Here is an 18609-nt window from a genome sequence, read left to right on the forward strand (position 1 = left end):
CTCATTGGGATTTGGAAATAGAGCAAGGAGAGGGTCATGAATCCTAAAGGGATGGTGACATCTATTTACCTTCTAACACAATGCATTTGCTGGGGTTTCTTCCCCCATTTATGTGTGGACACAGTCCATCGGGACATTTATAGGGCAGGTTGAGAGGATACGGATTCCTGGCTCTCCTTGGGTTTTTTACTTTCTGAGATGTATAGAAATGCACACATAGTTGGAAGTCATCCTGTTTCAATGCCATCATGAATAATAAACTGCATTATCTCCCTTTTAACAAGGGAAGACACTGAAGTTAGGTCAGTTGCCTGAGGTGACAGAGCTCCTGGGTAGCAGGGGTGGGGAGGACTGTGGAAGCACCGTCCCGGGAGGATCGAGGGTGGCGGGGCTGCAGCAGGGCAGGAGGGGCGGCCGCCCTGAGATAGAGAGTTCTCTGTCTCTCAATTCAGCCGCTGGCACTTCTCTGGGATTGTCTGCTTACTGGGGGAGGTGTGCATCTTCCAGAATCACTGGTTTAAGCTGTGTGTGTGTGTGTGTGTGTGTGTGTGTGTGTGTGTGTGTGTGTGTGGTGTATGTCCTGACACAGGAGTTGCTTATTCTTCCATTCTTCTCATGGCCTGGTTTGGTTGCAAGAGGCAGGGCACTGCAGGCGGACCTGGCATCTGACAGCTGTGCAGTCAGGACAGCCTCACCCCAGCCCCAGGCGTGTGAGTCCCTGCTTAGGTGAGCCCAGAGGTGGAGCCAGCTGAGGATGTGCCCTCCTTTCCACGTTCTGCCTTAGACGGAGGACGCATGAGTTTGCATTGTAGGATTCTGGCACTGCTGCGGGAAATGGCAGATAAGCTTCCTGCCTGCAGTGGCTGTGCCAGTCCTTCCTTCATTGCTTGACTTGAAAATAACCACTCCGAACCTGTGCGATATATTCGTGGCCCAGAGGAAGTTCTCCAAATCTGCCAACCATATTCTTCTCGTGCCTTACCCAAGACAACAGCCACTGCTGACAGACCTTCTTGGCACCAAGCCTTGAATATCTCACTTCCTGACTGGCCCTGATGTCCTCAGAAAACCCTGGGCAGGGCTGCTATTCTTTCTGCCCATTTTTTCTAAGAGATCGTTTTGTAGAATGGGTATTACTGATGAGACTAGTACCAAGCTAGGGCATGTGAGGGAGATAAACCGTTGGCACCACTGTTTTGCAGATTGAATCCATTTACTACTTTGTGGTGGGGGATGTTCCTGAAGAATCCAAGGAGCTTCTCCTCCAGAGGGCCTTGGAGATCCCGTGTCCAGTCCACACAGTGTCCTTCAACGCCAGAGGAGAAGGCACTATAGCTTTTCTAAAGGATCTGAGTGCCAAGACCCACAACAGGTAGGCAGAAAATGTGCTCTTGAGTCACAGCAAGCGGGTTGCCTGCTCACACAGGATCAACAGTGGGTCTTGCATTCTTCGTGGCTTTAACCAATCTGTTGCTGTGTTCTCCTCTTTCCAGTATAGTATTTAGTCTCTCTGCATCTTTTCTTCTCTGTCTTGTATTAATCATGACTTTCTATTTTCTGCAATTCCTATGCTTTGACCTCTTGGTGCCTTGCTGGTCCAGGAGACCCTGTCCCTCCCAGGGCTAGCCAATTCCTAGAGATAGCAAATTACTCACTGGGGTGCACTTGCATGTGCAAACCAACCAGAGCCCACACTGCCAATCCAGGCTCTCTCACTTAGAACCGCTGTTCTCTACCCTAATCACTCCAGGGCCACACACCAGAAAACTCGGGACAGCCCCTACACCCCAGAGCCCAGGGAAATTATTCAAATAGCCTGCTTACCCTTCCTTTGCTGTTCCTTCCCTTGGAATCCACACTAAAGGTCCTCACCTGCCTTTCCCCTCACTCCCTCTGCCTCCCGGCTGACCCGGTGCTTCCCTGTGTGGCCTGCGTGGCATGCTGTGCCCCTCTCTCCTCCTGGGAACTGGGCTAGTCAGCTTGGGCTGCCATAACAAATTGCCACAGGCTGTGTGGCTTAACAAGTATTTATTTCTTACAGTTCTAGAGGCTGGGAAGTACTAGGTGAAGGAGAATTTGGTTTCTGGTGAGGTCTCTCTCCCCTCCTTGTAGGCAGCTGCCTTCTCACTCTGTTCTCACATGGTGGAGAGAGAGAGAGAGTGAGAGAGAGAGAGAGAGGAGAGAGAGAGTGTGTGTGTGTGGAGAGAGAGAGAGGGAGGAGAGAGAGAGAAAGAGGAGAGAGAGAGTGTGTGTGTGTGTGGAGAGAGAGGAGAGAGACAGAGAAAGAGAGACACAGAGAGACAGAGAGTGAGGGCGCACTCACTGGTGTCTCTTCCTCTTCCTATAAGGTCACTCATCCTATAGAATCAGGGCCCTGCCCTATGACCTCATTTAACCTTTATTACCTCCTCGGTAACTTTTATTACCTCCTGTTCTATCTCCAAAGACAGTCACATTGGGAATTAGGGCTTCAACATAGGAATTTTTTTGGCTTGGGGTTGGGGGAGCACAATTCAGTCCATAGGGGAACCATGAGTAACAAACTATCTTTTCAATGGCAGTAGGCTCCTTATCTATTGGCCTCACAATACCCGAATAGTAATAAAACCTGCATTTTAAAACATATGCCCCTGCACCCTGGGTCTGTGTGTGTGTGTGTGTGTGTGTGTTTGTGTGTCTGTGTGTGTGTGTGTGTGTGTGTTTAAGTTTAGGTCTCTTGTGGAGAAAGACCAGCTACTTCTGTGGTTACAAGGAGAATTATAAAATCCTTTCCTAAGTTCTCCTTGAAATGGGTACAGCGTCTTCCCAGAGCACTTGTTCTTTAAATATTTTTAAATTGATACATATTTGTACATATTTATAGGGCCCATGAAGGGGTGGGTTGCCCCTCCACACCTGTGGGTGTTTCTCGTTAGGTGGAACGAGAGACTTGGAAAAGAAAGAGACACAAAGTATAGAGAAAGAAAAAGGGGGCCCAGGGGACCGGCGTTCAGCATGCAGAGGATCCACGCCGGCACCGGCCTCTGAGTTCCCTTAGTATTTATTGATCATTATCGGGTGTGGCAGGATAATAGGATAATAGTGGAGAGAAAGTCAGCAGGTAAACACATGAACAAATGTATCTGCATCATAAACAAGGTAAAGAAAAAAGTGCTGCGCTTTTGATGTGCATATACATAAACATCTCAATGCCTTAAAGAGCAGTATTGCTGCCAGCACGTCCCACCTCCAGCCCTAAGGCGGTTTTCCCCTGTCTCAGTAGATGGAATATACAGTCGGGCTTTACACCGAGACATTCCATTGCCCAGGGACGAGCAGGAGACAGAAGCCTTCCTCTTATCTCAACTGCAAAGAGGCATTCCTTCCTCTTTTACTAATCCTCCTCAGCACAGACCCTTTACGGGTGTCAGGCTGGGGGACGGTCAGGTCTTTCCCTTCCCACGAGGCCATATTTCAGACTGTCACATGGGGAGAAACCTTGGACAATACCTGGCTTTCCTAGGCAGAGGTCCCTGAAGCCTTCCGCAGTGTTTGTGTCCCTGGGTACTTGAGATTAGGGAGTGGTGATGACTCTTAACAAGCATGCTGCCCTCAAGCATCTGTTTAACAAAGCACACCCTGCACAGCCCTTAATCCATTTAACCCTGAGTTGACACAGCACATGTTTCAGGGAGCACAGGGTTGGGGGTAGGGTTACAGATTAACAACATCTCAAGGCAGAAGAATTTTTCTTAGTACAGAACAAAATGGAGTCTCTTATGTCTACTTCTTTCTCCACAGACACAGCAACAATCTGATCTCTCTTTCTTTTCCCCACAGGCCCATGTGATATTCTGTTGCATGCATAGCATGTGGAATGATCAAGTCGGGATTTAGGATGTGCATCACCTTATTTATCATTTCTGTGTGTTGGGAACATCTTAAGTCCCCTCTTCTGGCTACTGTGAAATATAAAATACACTGTTGTTAACTATAGCCACCCTACTTTATCATTGGAACATTAGAACCTACTCCTTCTATCTCACTGTATGAACCTACTCCTTCTATCTCACTGTATGAACCTACTCCTTCTATCTCACTGTATGTTTGTACCCATTAACCAACCTGTTTTTATCCCCCGATCCTCACACCTTTCCCAGCCACTGGTATTTATCATTCTACTCTCATCTCCGTGAGATCAACTTTTCCACCTCCTACCCATGAGTGAGAACATGCGATATTTGTCTTTTTATACCTGGCTTATTTCCCATAATATAATGACCTCCAGTTCCATCCATGTTGCTGCAAATGACGGGATTTCCTTCTTTTTGTGGCTGAATAGTATTTATTAGGTATATACCACCTTTCTTTATCCATTCACCCATTGATGGACACTTAGGTTGATTCCGTATCTTGGCTATTGTGAATAGTGCTGTAATAAACACAAGGTGCAGATGTTCCTTTGATATGCCGACTTCCTTTTCTTTGGGTAAATACCTGGTAGTGGGATTGCTGGATTGTATGGTAGTTCTATTTTTAGTTTTTTGAGAAATCTCCATAGTCTTTCCTGTAATGGCTGTACTAATTTACATTCCCACCAACAATTTATAAGACTTCCCTTTTCTCTGCCTCCTCAGCAGCATCTGTTATTTTTTCTTTTTGATAATAGCCCTCCTAACAGGGTAAGATGGCATCTTGTTCTTAAGTGTAGGTGCTAATCGCAGTCACTGGGGAGCTTGTTAATGATACAGAGGCCAGGCTTCACCTTGCCGGCTCATTCCACGTCATAGAGAGAGCCCGGGAATATGAATTTTTCCCATCACTTTGCATAATACCTGCCCAGAGAGCTTGATTGAGATGCAAATTTTATAGCCACAGCCCCAGGAATTCTAATTTTCAAGATCTGTGAAGGGCTAGAAATTTTCATTGTTAACAAGGCTTTGGGACTCTAAGGACCATTGCTGTGGCTGCTGTTACGGCAGTTTGGAATCTTTTAACATCAGGTATGTGGCTCCCATTCTGGGTTCCTGAGCCCATAAGTACAGAAGGGGGCTCCCTCCTGTGACCTCGCTAGTTGAAAGAGAAGAGGCAACTGGCCAGTCACCTCTCTTACTGTTCTCTGCTTAGCTCATCTGGGGCATGCTAGAGCCCAGGGAATAATTTCCTGTGAGAGAAGCTGTGGTTCAGCTACCTAACGAGGCCACGCAGCCATGGAGGTGGGTCTTGCAGAAAAGGATGAGGTATTGATGTACCCTCCTGTCCACGCTCTGGGCCTTTGCAGGCAAGCGTAACCCATCATGAGTAGTGCCCCTGCCTTCTCCACTCCCTGCCTGGACACCCCATGGCTTCTGGTTGGTCTTGGTGCACCTTTGGCCGTGGGGCCCCAGCTGGAGGGCAGTTATTCTCCAGCTGCAAGTGGCATGTCCTGAGTGTCTCAGGTTGCAGGAGGCTGTCTGGTCTGGTGACCCTCCAGCTGGACTCCAGCTTCCCCTGTGCCAGAGGCTGTGTCTGGGTAGAACCACCAGTCCAAGCACAGCGCTGTGCTCTAAGGCTCAAACAGCCTGTCATAATGCTGAGTTGCTTCTGCACAAGCGAGACTGTATCAGCCAGAGGAAATTTCTGCCCTGTTCCCTTTTCTAATCTAGAAAACAGATCAGAGAGTGGAAGGTCCTGGGTGCCAAAGGCCTTGACACTCAGGGCATGGGGCCTGCTGGGGCAAACCTCACCCATCTCCCCTCCTTGCCCTACAGGGCAAGGGAGCTGGACATTTCTGCTCTGGATGAAGCTCCTGCAGGAGTTGGGAATGACCAGGCTAAGAGTTCATTGGCTTTAGGAAGGGCACCAGAATGAGGCTGACATTTTAATTGCCGTCAAGTCATTATTCCAGTCTCACCTGAAACCCTTTGGGAAGAGACTGAGGATTTCCATAGCCGCGGTGGGTTCCCTAGACTTCTCCCACCATTTCCATCCTGAGCGGTGCTTGGGATTTTCTCTGAGTTGAGTGTGTGGTGCTAGGCAGAGACGGAACTCCTGCGTGGCTGGAGGAGCATTACTTGTGACTTCCTCTGTCCACCTGAAAGAAATGTCCTGCTATTTATGGACTTTTTGGATTCCAGTTAAGTGGCTTTGAGGGTGTGACTTAGCCCATCACCCTGTGCACTACATCAGTGCTTGCAAACTTTCATGTGCCTGTCAGCCCCCTGGGGACCCTGTTAAATGGATATTTGGACTCCACAGGGCTGGGTGGGGGCCTGGGAGTGTGTATACCTAACCTGCTGCTCCTTGGACCACGCTTTGAAAAGACACGTCCTAAAAACTTGTCTACACAGGAATGCTTCTCATTCGTGCTTAAGCCTGGCTCCTGGGGAAGTGTGTGTTTGACGAGTTAAAGTTGACTGATGCCCATCAGCAGCAGGCAAACTAGGCAAATGCTCTCTGTGTCATGAGCTGTCCTCACTGAACCCACAGAGCTGATGGGTGCTACTGGGGCCCCTCATTAGACCCCTGGCTTGGTTAAGCTGTGTTGACATGACGGAACCCTGGGAACAAGAGAAAGAATATAAGCATAGAGTGTCATTTTCCCAGGACCAAGAAATACCATTTGGTTGAGCTAATTTGCCCTCTAATGAAAGGATGAGTTGTCAGTTAAAATCCCACATCATTCACAATTCTCTGTGCTATTCTGCCTCCCTGTCTTTTGCTTGTGGAATTGACAAGGTGCAGGAAGAAGCAGTGACCGTGGCTAAGAAGATGAAGATGCCCAGTGCTGCCGAAGAGCACGTTCAGTCCCAGGAGAAGGAACAAGCATGCACGGACACCTGCGTACTGCCTTCCTAATGAGCATCTCTTCATGTTTCAGATTCCACGCATTTGCCGAGAGAACAGAGTGTGTAGAATTTCCTGCATTCTCCACAAAGGATGGTGACAATGTGATGACTTGGAATTCAAGGAAACTGAAAGGAAAACTCCCTCCAGGTACCTGGAATCCAAAAGAAGTGGCGTAGCTTATGTCCCGAATAGCCTCAGACGACGTGGATCATTAGGAAGTAAAGTACCAGGGAGAGACTCCCCATGTCTTTTGTATAATATTATTAATGTAGTGCAAGAGCAGAGTTAATGGATATTAGTGGTGAGTTTGTCAGCGTAGCAACCAGGCATAAGTTTACAATCCAGGGAAATGGCCTAAGCGATGTGTGTTTTCTAACTTGAGAACCTGCTGGAGATGTGGCCCTGGGCCTGTCAATGCCAGAGTTAGTTCTTGGCAAGGCAGAGCCACTCTGCTGTGTGGATTAGTTGGGAGGCTGCAGAGAGGGTGCCTGTGGTTCTTGAGGGGGTTTCTGCTGTCCTCCCTGTGATGAAAGCAGGGCCTGTGGATGCAGCTTGAGGGAGTGGCCTGCCCCTTGTGAGGGCGGAGGACGCACAGGAACCTTTATGGAGGCGGAATGAACTTCCCCTTTCATTCAATGAATGTGATCAGAGAACTTAATGAGCACAGAGAATGAGGTCACCAAATCAGCGGGAAATAGGCTGTGATTCAGAAAAACAGTGGAAGGTTACTCAGAAAGCCAGGAGATGGGAGTTTCTTTTAAGCTGATGAAATTGCAAAGTGCTGAAGACTGAATAAACCCCACTGAGAAAAGGAGGGAAGGAAGCCCCTGTTCGATTGTTGGATGAAGGGACCTGGTGGGTTGTTAGAAGTCTAAGAAAGTTCACCCCCACTCTCCCTCTTTTTAAATTATCAAACAGATTTCTAGCTTCATTATAAGGCAGAGGCTACTCTTTAGGGATAAGAGAGAAGCTGTAGCAACAGCTGCTTGAAAGATTTACGTAACGGTGCTGCAAAGGCTCCCAGGAGAAGGTTAGGTTTTCAGATGCAGATAAAAGTGAAGATGAGTCATGAGCCTGTTCCTGACACACACTTTGTAGATTCAAATTCTTGGTGTCCAAGCAGAGGAGGGGAGACGTTCCCATAGAGTTCACTGAAGGCACCACTTCACGTAATGGAAACCTTTGTTCCAATCATGAAGGGGACATCTCCAGAGAATTCGAGAAAATGCCAACATATAGGCAAGATCGATGCTAATCTAAGAAGAAATTAATTCCGGATATATGTCATGCCTATTGAAAGTAATTTACAAGATTAAGCCTAGTGGGCAATGATTTAATCACGGCAAAGAATGTGAGATGTTACTAGCAAACCAAGGTGGGCCAATTACTGGAAATGGGGTTTAGTCTTGGTCTCTGGATTCCTTGGCAACTTAGTTATAAAGGGAAATACAAACTGCATAGCTTACATTTTCAGCAACTACCATCTTACCAACCCTTTGAAGCATGCAAATTACATACAAAAACATTTTTCTTAGAATAAAATGCTTGGCATGGATCGTTGTTCTCAATCCATTTCAGTGATCACATCTGACTTTGGAGGGAGAATCCCAAATCCTAAATACGTGATCTTGTCTCCTCTGTCCATCACAATGTCCCAGAAATGCCAACATTTCAAAGCCTACCTCTCCCAAACTGCCCAGAAACCTTGACAGACTGTTGTGATTTGGAAAATGTGTGATTTCCCACCTCACCTGGGCCTCAGAGGCAGGTTTCTTCCCTTTACCTGATCACATCTCTCTCCATTGCCACATCAGCCGTTTCAAGCATTTTCCACATCACTTTCCTCAGGCCACCCTCTCGTTTGGTGGGGGAGTGACTTCTTACATTATTTCCCTCTCCATTGTATAGAAAATAGAGACTCTCAAGTAAGGGGTTGGAGAAGCATAGCTCAGAGGACTTTTCTGGCAATCTGAAGGAATTTCCTGCTATTATTGACTTTTTGGATACCAGATAATAGGCTTTCAGGGTATGACTTACCATGACCCCATGCTCTGTACCAATACAAAAAAACTCTGCAGTTAAGATAAAAAATGTTTTTTAAAAAATTATAGTAAATTATATATGCCATAAATTTACTATCTTAACCACTCTTAAGCTGACAGTTCAGTAGTGTTAAGTACATTCCCATTGTTGTACACCCATCACCACCCTTTTCATCTTCCCAAACTGAAACCCTGTGCCCATGAAACAGTAACTTCCTATGTCTATGTCTGTTCATGCTGGTATAGCAAAATACCCAAGACTGGGTAACTTATAAAGAGAAACTTATTGCTCACAGTTCTGGAGGCTGGGGAATCGAAGATCAAGGCACTAGCCGATTTGGTGTCTGGTGAAGGCTCACTCTGCTTCCAAGACGGTGCCTTGCTGCTGTATCTTTGGGAGGGGAGGAATGCTGCACCCTCACGGGCAGAAGAGATGAAAGGGCCAAAAAAAAAAAAAAAAAGGCAAACTGCACACTCCCTTCAGCCTCTTTTATAAGAGCACTAATCTTATTCAGGAGGACTCCATCCTCATGACTTAATCACTTCCCAAAAGGCCCCACTCTCAATACTGTGACATTGGGTATTAGGTTCCAATGTATGAATTTTGGAGGGACACATATATTCAAGTCACTGCACCCCATTTGTCCCACCCTCACCCCTAGCAACCGCCATTCTACTTTCTTTCTGTCTCCTTTCTGAATTTGACTACTCTAGGTAGTATTTCATAAATAGGTGCAATTATACAGTATTTGTCCTTCTGCCACTGGCTTATTTCACTTAGCGTAATGTCCTCAAGCTTCATCTACATTGTAATATGTCAGAATTTCCGTCCTTTCTAAGGCTGATAATAGTCCATTATATGGATACACCACATCTTGTTTACTGATTCATCCAGCCATGGACTTTTGGGTTGCTTCTACCTTTTGTCTGTTGGGAACAATGTTATGAATATGGGTGTACAAAATAGCTCTTTCAGATTCTGCTTTTCATTCTTTTGGATATATACTCAGAATGGAAGTTCTGAATCATATATGGGGATTCTATTTTTAATGTTTTTTCCAGAAACCTTCATACTGTTTTCCATAGTGGCTGTACCATTTTACATTCCTACCAACAGTGCACAAAGTTCCCACATCCTGGCCAACATTTGTTATTTTCTCTATTTTTGATAGTAGCCATCCTAATGGGTGTGAGGCAATATCTCATTGTGGTTTTTATTTGGATTTCCCTAATGATTCATTATTTTGAGCATCTTTTCATGTGCTTGTTGAAATTTTGACATAATATTTTAAAAAGTCAAAGTTAATGCCACAAAAATCCATGATGATGAAAATATCACAATTTCAAATAAAGACAGGCTCCAACAAGACTCTGTGAGGCCATATTGGAGCCTGAGGCAAGAGGAGAAATGTGTACCTCTCTCTATATATGTTTTTATTTATTATTTGTAATGATAATTTGTTTCTAGGTTATTAAGTTTAAAAATATTGAACAATTAAAAAGTGTATTAATACATTATTTTAAGTTTATTTTGGGAGTATATTTATATCTCTCACTAAAGTTTTTATTCATCACACATACTTTCAAAGTTACTTTCTCACATTTCTTATAATTTACAACTCTGAATTGAAAATGAAATAAGAAATAGACTTAGAACATACTTGTTAATTGATGAATTTGTTTCCATCAAGATTAGGAGTGTAAAATAATAACAAATTCTGTTTTGGTACAAATAAAATAATGTAAATTATGTAAATTAAAAACATTCCTACTTTTTAATTTTCTAGTATTTTTTCAACTACTTTAGTGTTCTGGGAAAAAATTACCCATTGCAAATCCATGCCATCATGTGTGCAGGGGTACACATCTCATTGCTCCCCTTTCCCTCTGGCTCCAACATGGCTCCATGTGGCCCTGCTCAGCAGGCCCCTCCCCACCTTCTAACACCATCCACTTTCCTCTTCCACATGCACCTCGTTTTCAAGCTCTGTCTGAATGTCTGCCATCTCTTGGGCCATGTGAACTTGCTCTCATGTAAGCTCTGGAAGATGCTCCTTTGCTTCCCTGCTTCCTTCCATGTAAACATTACCTTTCTGGGAAGCCTTCCGTGGCCGGTGTCTCCCCTCTGCCCTTTTAGGCTGCTTGTTGAGGCATCTGCTGCAGCATACAAGCCATAGACAGGACAGTACCTTTTAATGGTAATTTGGGAAGGTCCAGAAACCAGAGCAGGCAAGAAGTTCTGTTCACAAACTCCTGTATGCTAGAGAGATCCATTAAAAATTCCATAATTGTATTTTTTCATGAGCTCGCCCGCATTTTCTTACACACTGGGGGAAAACTTGCAGAATTCCTGTTTTTCCCTGCTGCGTATGCCCCCTGAGCCCAGGAAGCACAGAGTGATGACAAATATGTGTGGGGCGGGGGCGCAGATCTCATAATATTCATCACATGGTCTCCACCATCTGCAGCTCCTGAAGCAAATCTCGATGCTTCTAGAAAGGAATAATTACTCACCTGCGTGAGGGTGGGGCGAGGTTGCTGGCCTGCGCTGGGCTCCCAGGCCCTTGGTGCAGCTACTTGGCTGGGTGGTCAGAATCCCAGGGCCCCAAAAGCTGGGTGCCTGAACCTGGGTATGTGGCGGTTGTCTCAGCTTTTACTTCCAGGGATGACTGTGAGAGGTGACAGCGTGCTGGCAGTCCTCACAGCCTTGCTCACTCTCGGCGCCTCCTCTGCCTGGGCTCCCACTTTGGCGGCACTTGAGGAGTCCTTCAGCCCGCCGCTGCACTGTGGGAGCCCCTTTCTGGGCTGACCAAGGCCGGAGTCGGCTCCCTCAGCTTGCAGGGAGGTGTGGAGGGAGAGGCACGAGCGGGAGCCGGGGCTGCACGTGGAGCTTGCAGGCCAGCTGGAGTTCCGGGTGGGTGTGGGCTTGGCAGGCCCCGCACTCGGAGCAGCCGGCCGGCCCTGCCGGCCCCAGGCAATGAGGAGCTTAGCACCCATGCCAGCAGCTGCGGAGGGTGTACTGGGTCCCCCAGCAGTGCCGGCCCACCGGAGCTGCTCTGGATTTCTCGCCGGGCCTTAGCTGCCTTCCCGCGGGGCAGGCCTCGGGACTGCAGCCCGCCATACCTGAGCCTTCCCCCGCCTCCGTGGGCTCCTGTGCAGCCCGAGCCTCCCCGACGAGCGCCACCCCCTGCTCTACGGTGCCCAGTCCCATCGACCACCCAAGCGCTGAGGAGTGCGGGCGCACGGTGCAGGACTGGCAGGGAGCTCCACCTGCAGCCCTGGTGCGGGATCCACTGGGTGAAGCCAGCGGGGTTCTTGAGTCTGGTGGGGACGTGGAGAACCTTTATGTCTAGCTCAGGGATTGTAAATACACCAATCGGCACTCTGTGTCTAGCTCAAGGTTTGTAAACACACCAATCAGCACCCTGTGTCTAGCTCAGGGTTTGTGAATGCACCAATCGACACTCTGTATCTAGCTACTCTGGTGGGGCCTTGGAGAACGTTTGTGTGGACACTGTATCTAGTTAATCTAGTGGGGACGTGGAGAACCTTTGTGTCTAGCTCAGGGATTGTAAACGCACCAATCAGCGCCCTGTCAAAACAGACCATTCGGCTCTACCAATCAGCAGAATGTGGGTGGGGCCAGATAAGAGAATAAAAGCAGGCTGCCCGAGCCAGCAGTGGTAACCCCCTCGGGTCCCCTTCCACGCTGTGGAAGCTTTGTTCTTTCGCTCTTTGCAATAAATCTTGCTACTGCTCACTGTTTGGGTCCATACTGTTTTCATGAGCTGTAACACTCACCGCAAAGGTCTGCAGCTTCACTCCTGAAGCCAGTGAGACCACGAGCCCACCGGGAGGAACGAACAACTCCAGACGCGCAGCCTTAAGAGCTGTAACACTCACCGTGAAGGTCTGCAGCTTCACTCCTGAGCCAGCGAGACCACGAACCCACCAGAAGGAAGAAACTCTGAACACATCCGAACATCTAAGCCTCTCCTCCTCGTAGCTGTCCTTCCCCTTGGCTTTCAGCCCAGCGTTGGCTGGATCCCTGCCCCTGTTCCCACTCCTGGGGCATTGAATGGGGGAGGTGAGTGTTCTGTGAAGGAGGCAGCACCTTCCCTCCCATACTTCTCTGCATGAGGGTATTCCTGCCTCTTTCTCTCTTTATGATGGGCTTGGCTGTCTGCTGGAGAGGGTAAGGGGCACCAATGGGACATAGATTATTATGGGACCAGAGCGATGCTCCCTTTTGGTGCTCCTCTGAACCACCCAGCCCCCAGCAGCTTGTCTTCCCTTCTCTGTTAATAAGCGTGGATTTTCTTCATGGCCTGTGTCTACCATGAAATATTAATATTCATCTTACCCATAAGCAAAATAAGACAGAGTCACATTGAGCTTCCCTGAACTCTAGGAATTTTCCTTGGAAAAGATCCCTTTCCAAGACTGGGCAACATTTTCCCCATTCTTGCCTTGGGGTCTCAGTTTCCCCTGTCCACAGTCTTGTGGCATGTGCCCCAGGCCCCCTCACCAATGGCCAGTTAAGAGGTGAGCCTGATGGGCAGGTAGCAGGGTCACATTGCCTTGACACCTGGCTCTCAGGGAATCTGTTGGACAGTCCTCCTACCCAACTTCCGAAAGCCTTTTAAACATGGCAGCCGCCCATTGACTGTGGTGACACTTTTCATCTGCTCTGGTTGGCAGGGTTTCATGTGGTGCTGCTGAAGGAGACCTTTTTGCTTCAGAATCTGAAACAGAGGCCTGAAAAATCATCTTCTATGCCCCTCTGTTTCTGTGTGTATGCATCTGTTTTGCACTGCGATAAAGGAACACCTGAGGCTGGGTAATTTATAAAGAAAAGAGGTTTATTTGGCTCAGCGTTCTGCAGGCTGTGCAAGCAGGGCACCAGCATCTGCTCAGCTTCTGATAAGGCCTTAGGAAGCTTCCAAAAGCCTTTTAAATATGGCAGAAGGCAAAGGGGGAGCCAGTGCATTACGTGGAGAGAGGGGGAGTGAGAAGGGGGAGGACTCAGACTCTTCTTAACTATCACATCTCATGGAAACTCATTACCACAGAGAGGGAGGGCACCAAGTCGTTCAGGAGGGATCTGCCCTTGTCACCCACACACCTTCCACCAGACCGCATCTCTGATACTGGGAATCACATGTCAACATGAGATTTGGAGAGGACAGACTGGAACTCTTATCACTGGGCATTCTTGGGAGTCAGGGAAACTCATCTTTTAAGCAAACTCTCAAGTGGCCTTCCTGCTGGCCACTTCACACCTGACCAGGGCTTAAAACTATTCTGTGATATTCTTTGAACTTTAATCTTATCATGATGTTCTCCAAGTCAGCAGTGACTTCCAGGAGGCCACACCCCTCTCTGCCCACCAGTTAGTCATGGTCTTAGCTGTCCGCTCCGGAAGAACTGGCTCCAGTGCATTGGTTGTGTAGGTGACACTGCCTGAGGTCTTGGCAGACCCAAGTGAGGCCCCCTAAGTGGCAGATTTGAATTTCTGGTCACCAAAACAAGGCCGATTACTTACTTTGATTTCTAGAATTCAGTTTAATTTTTTATTCCAGTCTCCTCTCCTCTGGATGGGTGGGAAATAAAGCTCAGTCCTTGTCCCCATCCCGAGCTTTACCCACAGTTTGGAAACCCTAGGCAGTGTTTATGCATCAGGAGGTGGGGTCTAGTCGTTGGATATCTGTTCTGGAAAATCACACCATAAATACCTCTTGTCCCTGCCTTATTGCCGCTTCAGGCTGAACAGCTCTCTGCTGCTCCTGTGCTGGGCTGTGGATGTGAAAATTTTTGTAGACCCTGCCCCGCCTCCCTGGATTCCCCCCATGCAGCCTTCCTCCCAGGGTGCTGCAAAGAACTGAGGCCAGTTCCTGTCTTCTCTTGGGGCCTGTCTCCTGTTCTCCGCCAAGCCAAAGGCAAGCTCCCTTTTATCTGAGAAAAAGCCTGGCTCCTTCCAGCTTCTTCAAAGCTACCTGCTTTGTAAACCGTAATACCTCTCGTAGGGGTTTAGGCTTAAAAAAGCCTGAATGTCTTGCAGCCTACTTCATCTTTCTACACTGCCATAGGCCTCCCTGGGGGCAAGTTTGCAATGAGCCTGGTATCTGCTCAAGTGTGGAGGAGGAGATAGAGAGGGGAAAACAGATTATCATCGCAGAATATGATCCATCCATGTGCATAAATGTGACCTTCTGTAAGTGCCAGGGGTATGATGTTAAATCCTAACAGATGGCTCTTCTGTGGAGGTGGAGACCACTGAGATAACTTAATTAGTTACTTTGTTTTTTGATGTTCTAAAATAACACTTCAAGAATAGATGCTGGAGAATGGTAAATGAAGAGTTGGCAGTCTCTTGAGTGAGGCATGCAGCTCTAGAGTACGATTGGGAAGCCACTGGCCGTACGTGGCTGGAGAGCACTCGGAATGGAGCGAGTCCAAATTGAGATGTGCTGTGAAAGTACAATACACACTAGATTCCAAGGACTTAGTGTAAAACATATCAGTTATCACATTAACAATTTTAAATTTAGAGGATAAATCAAAATGATAATATGTATATGTTGAGTTATATCAAATATATATATATTTGTTTGTTTTGAGAAGGAGTCTCTCTGTCACCCAGGCTGGAGTGCAGTGGCATGATCTTGGTTCACTGCAACCTCCATCTCCTGGGTTCAAGTGATTCTCCTGCCTCAGTCTCCTCAGTAGCTGGGATTACATGCGCCTGCCACCACGCCAGGCTAAATTTTGGATTTTAGTGGAGACGAGGTTTCACCATGTTGGGCAGGCTGGTCATGAACTCCTGACCTCAAGTGATCCACCAGCCTCGGCCTCCCAAAGTGTTGGGATTACAGGCGTGAGCCACCATGCCTGGCCAAGTTATATCAAGTATATTAATAAAATTAAGTTCACCTGTTTCTTTTTACTTTCTAAACTGTAGCTACTAGAAAATTTAAAGTTATATATGTGGTTCACATCGTATGTCTATTGGGTAGCACTGCTCTAGCTGTGTACCCCTGAGCATGTTATTTAAGTTTTCTGCCTTATTTTCTTCATCTGTAAAATGGAAATAATATGTTGTTTCTATTATGCTATATTAGCTGTGTTACATGGTGGAGAGGCAGAGAGGAATGAGGCACTGTCCTATATTCAGGGAACTCAAATATAGTAAAATAAAAAAAAACCTGGGCTTTGGAGTCAGACTTGTATGAATTTGTCACTTATTAGCTGTGTGATTTCAAGGTACTTAGCTTAACTAACTGGAGCTTTTGCTTTCTTTTCTTTTTTTCTTTTTTCTTTTCTTTTTTTTTTCGAGACATGGTTTGCTGTGTCACCCAGACTGGAGTGCAGTGGCACCATTATAGCTCACTGCAGCCTCAACCTCCTTTGCTCAAGCAATCCTCCCATCTCAGCCTCCCGAGTAGCTGGGACTACAGGTGTGCACCACTATGCCTGGCTACTTTTTTTTAATTTTTCTTAGAGACTGGGGTCACTATGTTGTCCAGGCTGGTCTCGAACTCCTGGCCTCAAGCAATCCCCCCACCTTGGCCTCTCGAAGTGCTGGGATGGCAGGCTGCTCTCTCCTTTATGAATGGGGTAATAATGTTTACCTTATAGGTTGTTAGGAATATATCTCTATATAAGAATATATATTAATACATGTATGTATGCATATATATGTATGTATGGATGGATATATATATATGTATGCATGGTTATATGTGTATACATGCATATATATGAAAAATGTTTTCTATGGTCTCTAGCACACAGTTAACCAATCAATAAATTATAGTTGTCATTATTGTCATAACCATCATCATTTGCAGTTACCCTGTTAATGTTATTATCACTAGGTAAACAACTTAAAAACTAAGTCTTATTATCTTTACTTCTCTTCTGTAATCCTAATTCCTACTTTTTTTTTTTTTTTTAGTTCTGTCACTAAATATATTGTACTCAGTTCCCAATTTGAGTCTATTCCATTTACTTTGGTTTCCTGAGTTCTCTCTTGGTTGGCTGAAGTTCCTCTTCTAGTCATTTCTTCAAGAAGGGCTTCCTTCCATTCAAGGAATAATGGTGCCCACAGGGTTTTCTTTCTTTCTTTTTTTTTTTTTTTTTAATTGAAATGGAGTCTTGCTCTGTGGCCCAGGCTGTAGTGCAGTGGTGTGATCTCGACTCACTGCAACCTCCGGCTCCCAGGCTCAAGCTATTCTCCTGCCTCGGCCTCCCAAATAGCTGGGCTTACAGGTGGCTGCCACCACGCCTAGCTAATTTTTGTATTTTTAGTAGAGACAGGGTTTTGCCATGTTGACTAGTCTGGTCTTGAACTCCTGACCTCAGGTGATTCACCCACCTCGGCCTCCCAAAGGGCTGGGATTACAGGCATGAGCCACCGCGTTATCCCCAGAGTTTTCAAATGTCCTTTTCTGCAGTCTTTACACACTGAAAGGACAGCCTGGCTGCTACGATGCCCTTGGCTCACTTTTCTCCCTTGAGTGGCTCAGGAGCTGTGCTCCCACATCCTCTCTGCTGCATGCTGCTGAGGAGAAATCTGAGGCCAGCTCGATTAGTTTTTCTTTTGTGAGTGACTTTATCTTTTTGCCTGGTTGCCCCCAAAATTCTTTTTTGATCTTTAAAGTCCATTAAGTGTTAGGATTTGTCTCAATGCTGGCTGCTGTGGTCGATTTTCCCTGGCCTACAGTGTACCCTTTCCATCTGTATACTCCAGACTTCTATTTTAGACAAGATTCCTTGGATTGTATCTTTAAATATTTGTCCTGTTCCATTTTATTCTTATTTTAAATTGGACAAATATATTACATGTTGCTTTGTATGTGCCAGGCACTCTTCCAGCCTCTTACTAAATTCCAGCTCACTCAATCTTCATAACATACCCCCATGGAGTAGGTACTATTATTATTTTCATTTTAGTGATGGAGAAACCAAAACAGAAGGTGGTTGAGAAACTTGTCCAAATTCACATAACTATTAATAGCACGTGGCAGAGTCAGGATTCAGACTCAAGACTGTTCTCATAACCATTGCATTATGCTGGTTTTCTTCAGAGACGCATTTTATCTGTGTGGTGTATCTCCTTTAACAGTCTTCTACATCTATTATTTTCTCTCTGACATTTTTAAGCACTTTATTTCTGCCTGCGTTCACCCTCTGTGGTTTCTCACAGTGAGTTCCATAGCACTTTTTTTTCATTGAGCTTACATCAATTTCATCTTAACTGCTGTGATTTTTTTTCCTCTTTCCTGAGTGTTTTTTTTTTTTTTTTTTTTGAGACAGGTTCTCACTCTGTTGCCTAGGCTGGAATGCAGTGACGTGATCAAAGATCACTGCAACCTTAAACTCCTGGGTTCAAGGGATCTTCCTCCCTCAGCCTTCTAAAGCCCTGGGACTACAGGCACGTGCCACTATGCCCAGATAATTTTTTATTTTTGCGGAGATTGGGGTTGGGTTTTGGGGGGATCTTGCTATGTTTTCCAGGCTGGTCTCAAACTCCTGGACTCAAGTGATCTTCCCGCCTTGGCCTCTCAAACTGCTGGGATTACAGGTATGAGCCACTGCACCTGACCCTTTCCTAATTTTTTTTTATATTTCATCTTTTCTTGTTGCCTTTCCATTTCATTTTTGAGTTCTTGAATTTCTGCTTTGTGTTCTTTCCTCAGGGAGATGATGGCTTCATATAGATATTTAATTCACAGAAAAAATGTTGGATCATAATTGT

At 46.2% G+C, this 18609-nt stretch overlaps 1 protein-coding gene across 4 annotated transcripts in view; it reads left to right on the plus strand.

Moving 5' to 3' along the window:
* Positions 1-18609, plus strand: part of VWA3B (von Willebrand factor A domain containing 3B) — a 225651-nt gene that overhangs the window by 39992 nt on the left and 167050 nt on the right. For all 4 annotated transcript variants that reach the window (XR_008677081.2, XM_031008311.3, XM_055378491.2 and 1 more), the window contains exons 6-7: positions 1203-1372; positions 6839-6954. Coding sequence is in view for 3 of the 4 variants with exons in the window: in XM_031008311.3 (XP_030864171.3) it covers positions 1203-1372; positions 6839-6954 (286 nt within the window). In the remaining variant the exon portion in view is untranslated. The remainder of the gene's footprint in view (positions 1-1202; positions 1373-6838; positions 6955-18609) is intronic.

This window comes from Gorilla gorilla, chromosome 12 (assembly GCF_029281585.2).
Source record: "Gorilla gorilla gorilla isolate KB3781 chromosome 12, NHGRI_mGorGor1-v2.1_pri, whole genome shotgun sequence".
NCBI classification, from domain to species: Eukaryota; Metazoa; Chordata; class Mammalia; order Primates; family Hominidae; genus Gorilla; species Gorilla gorilla.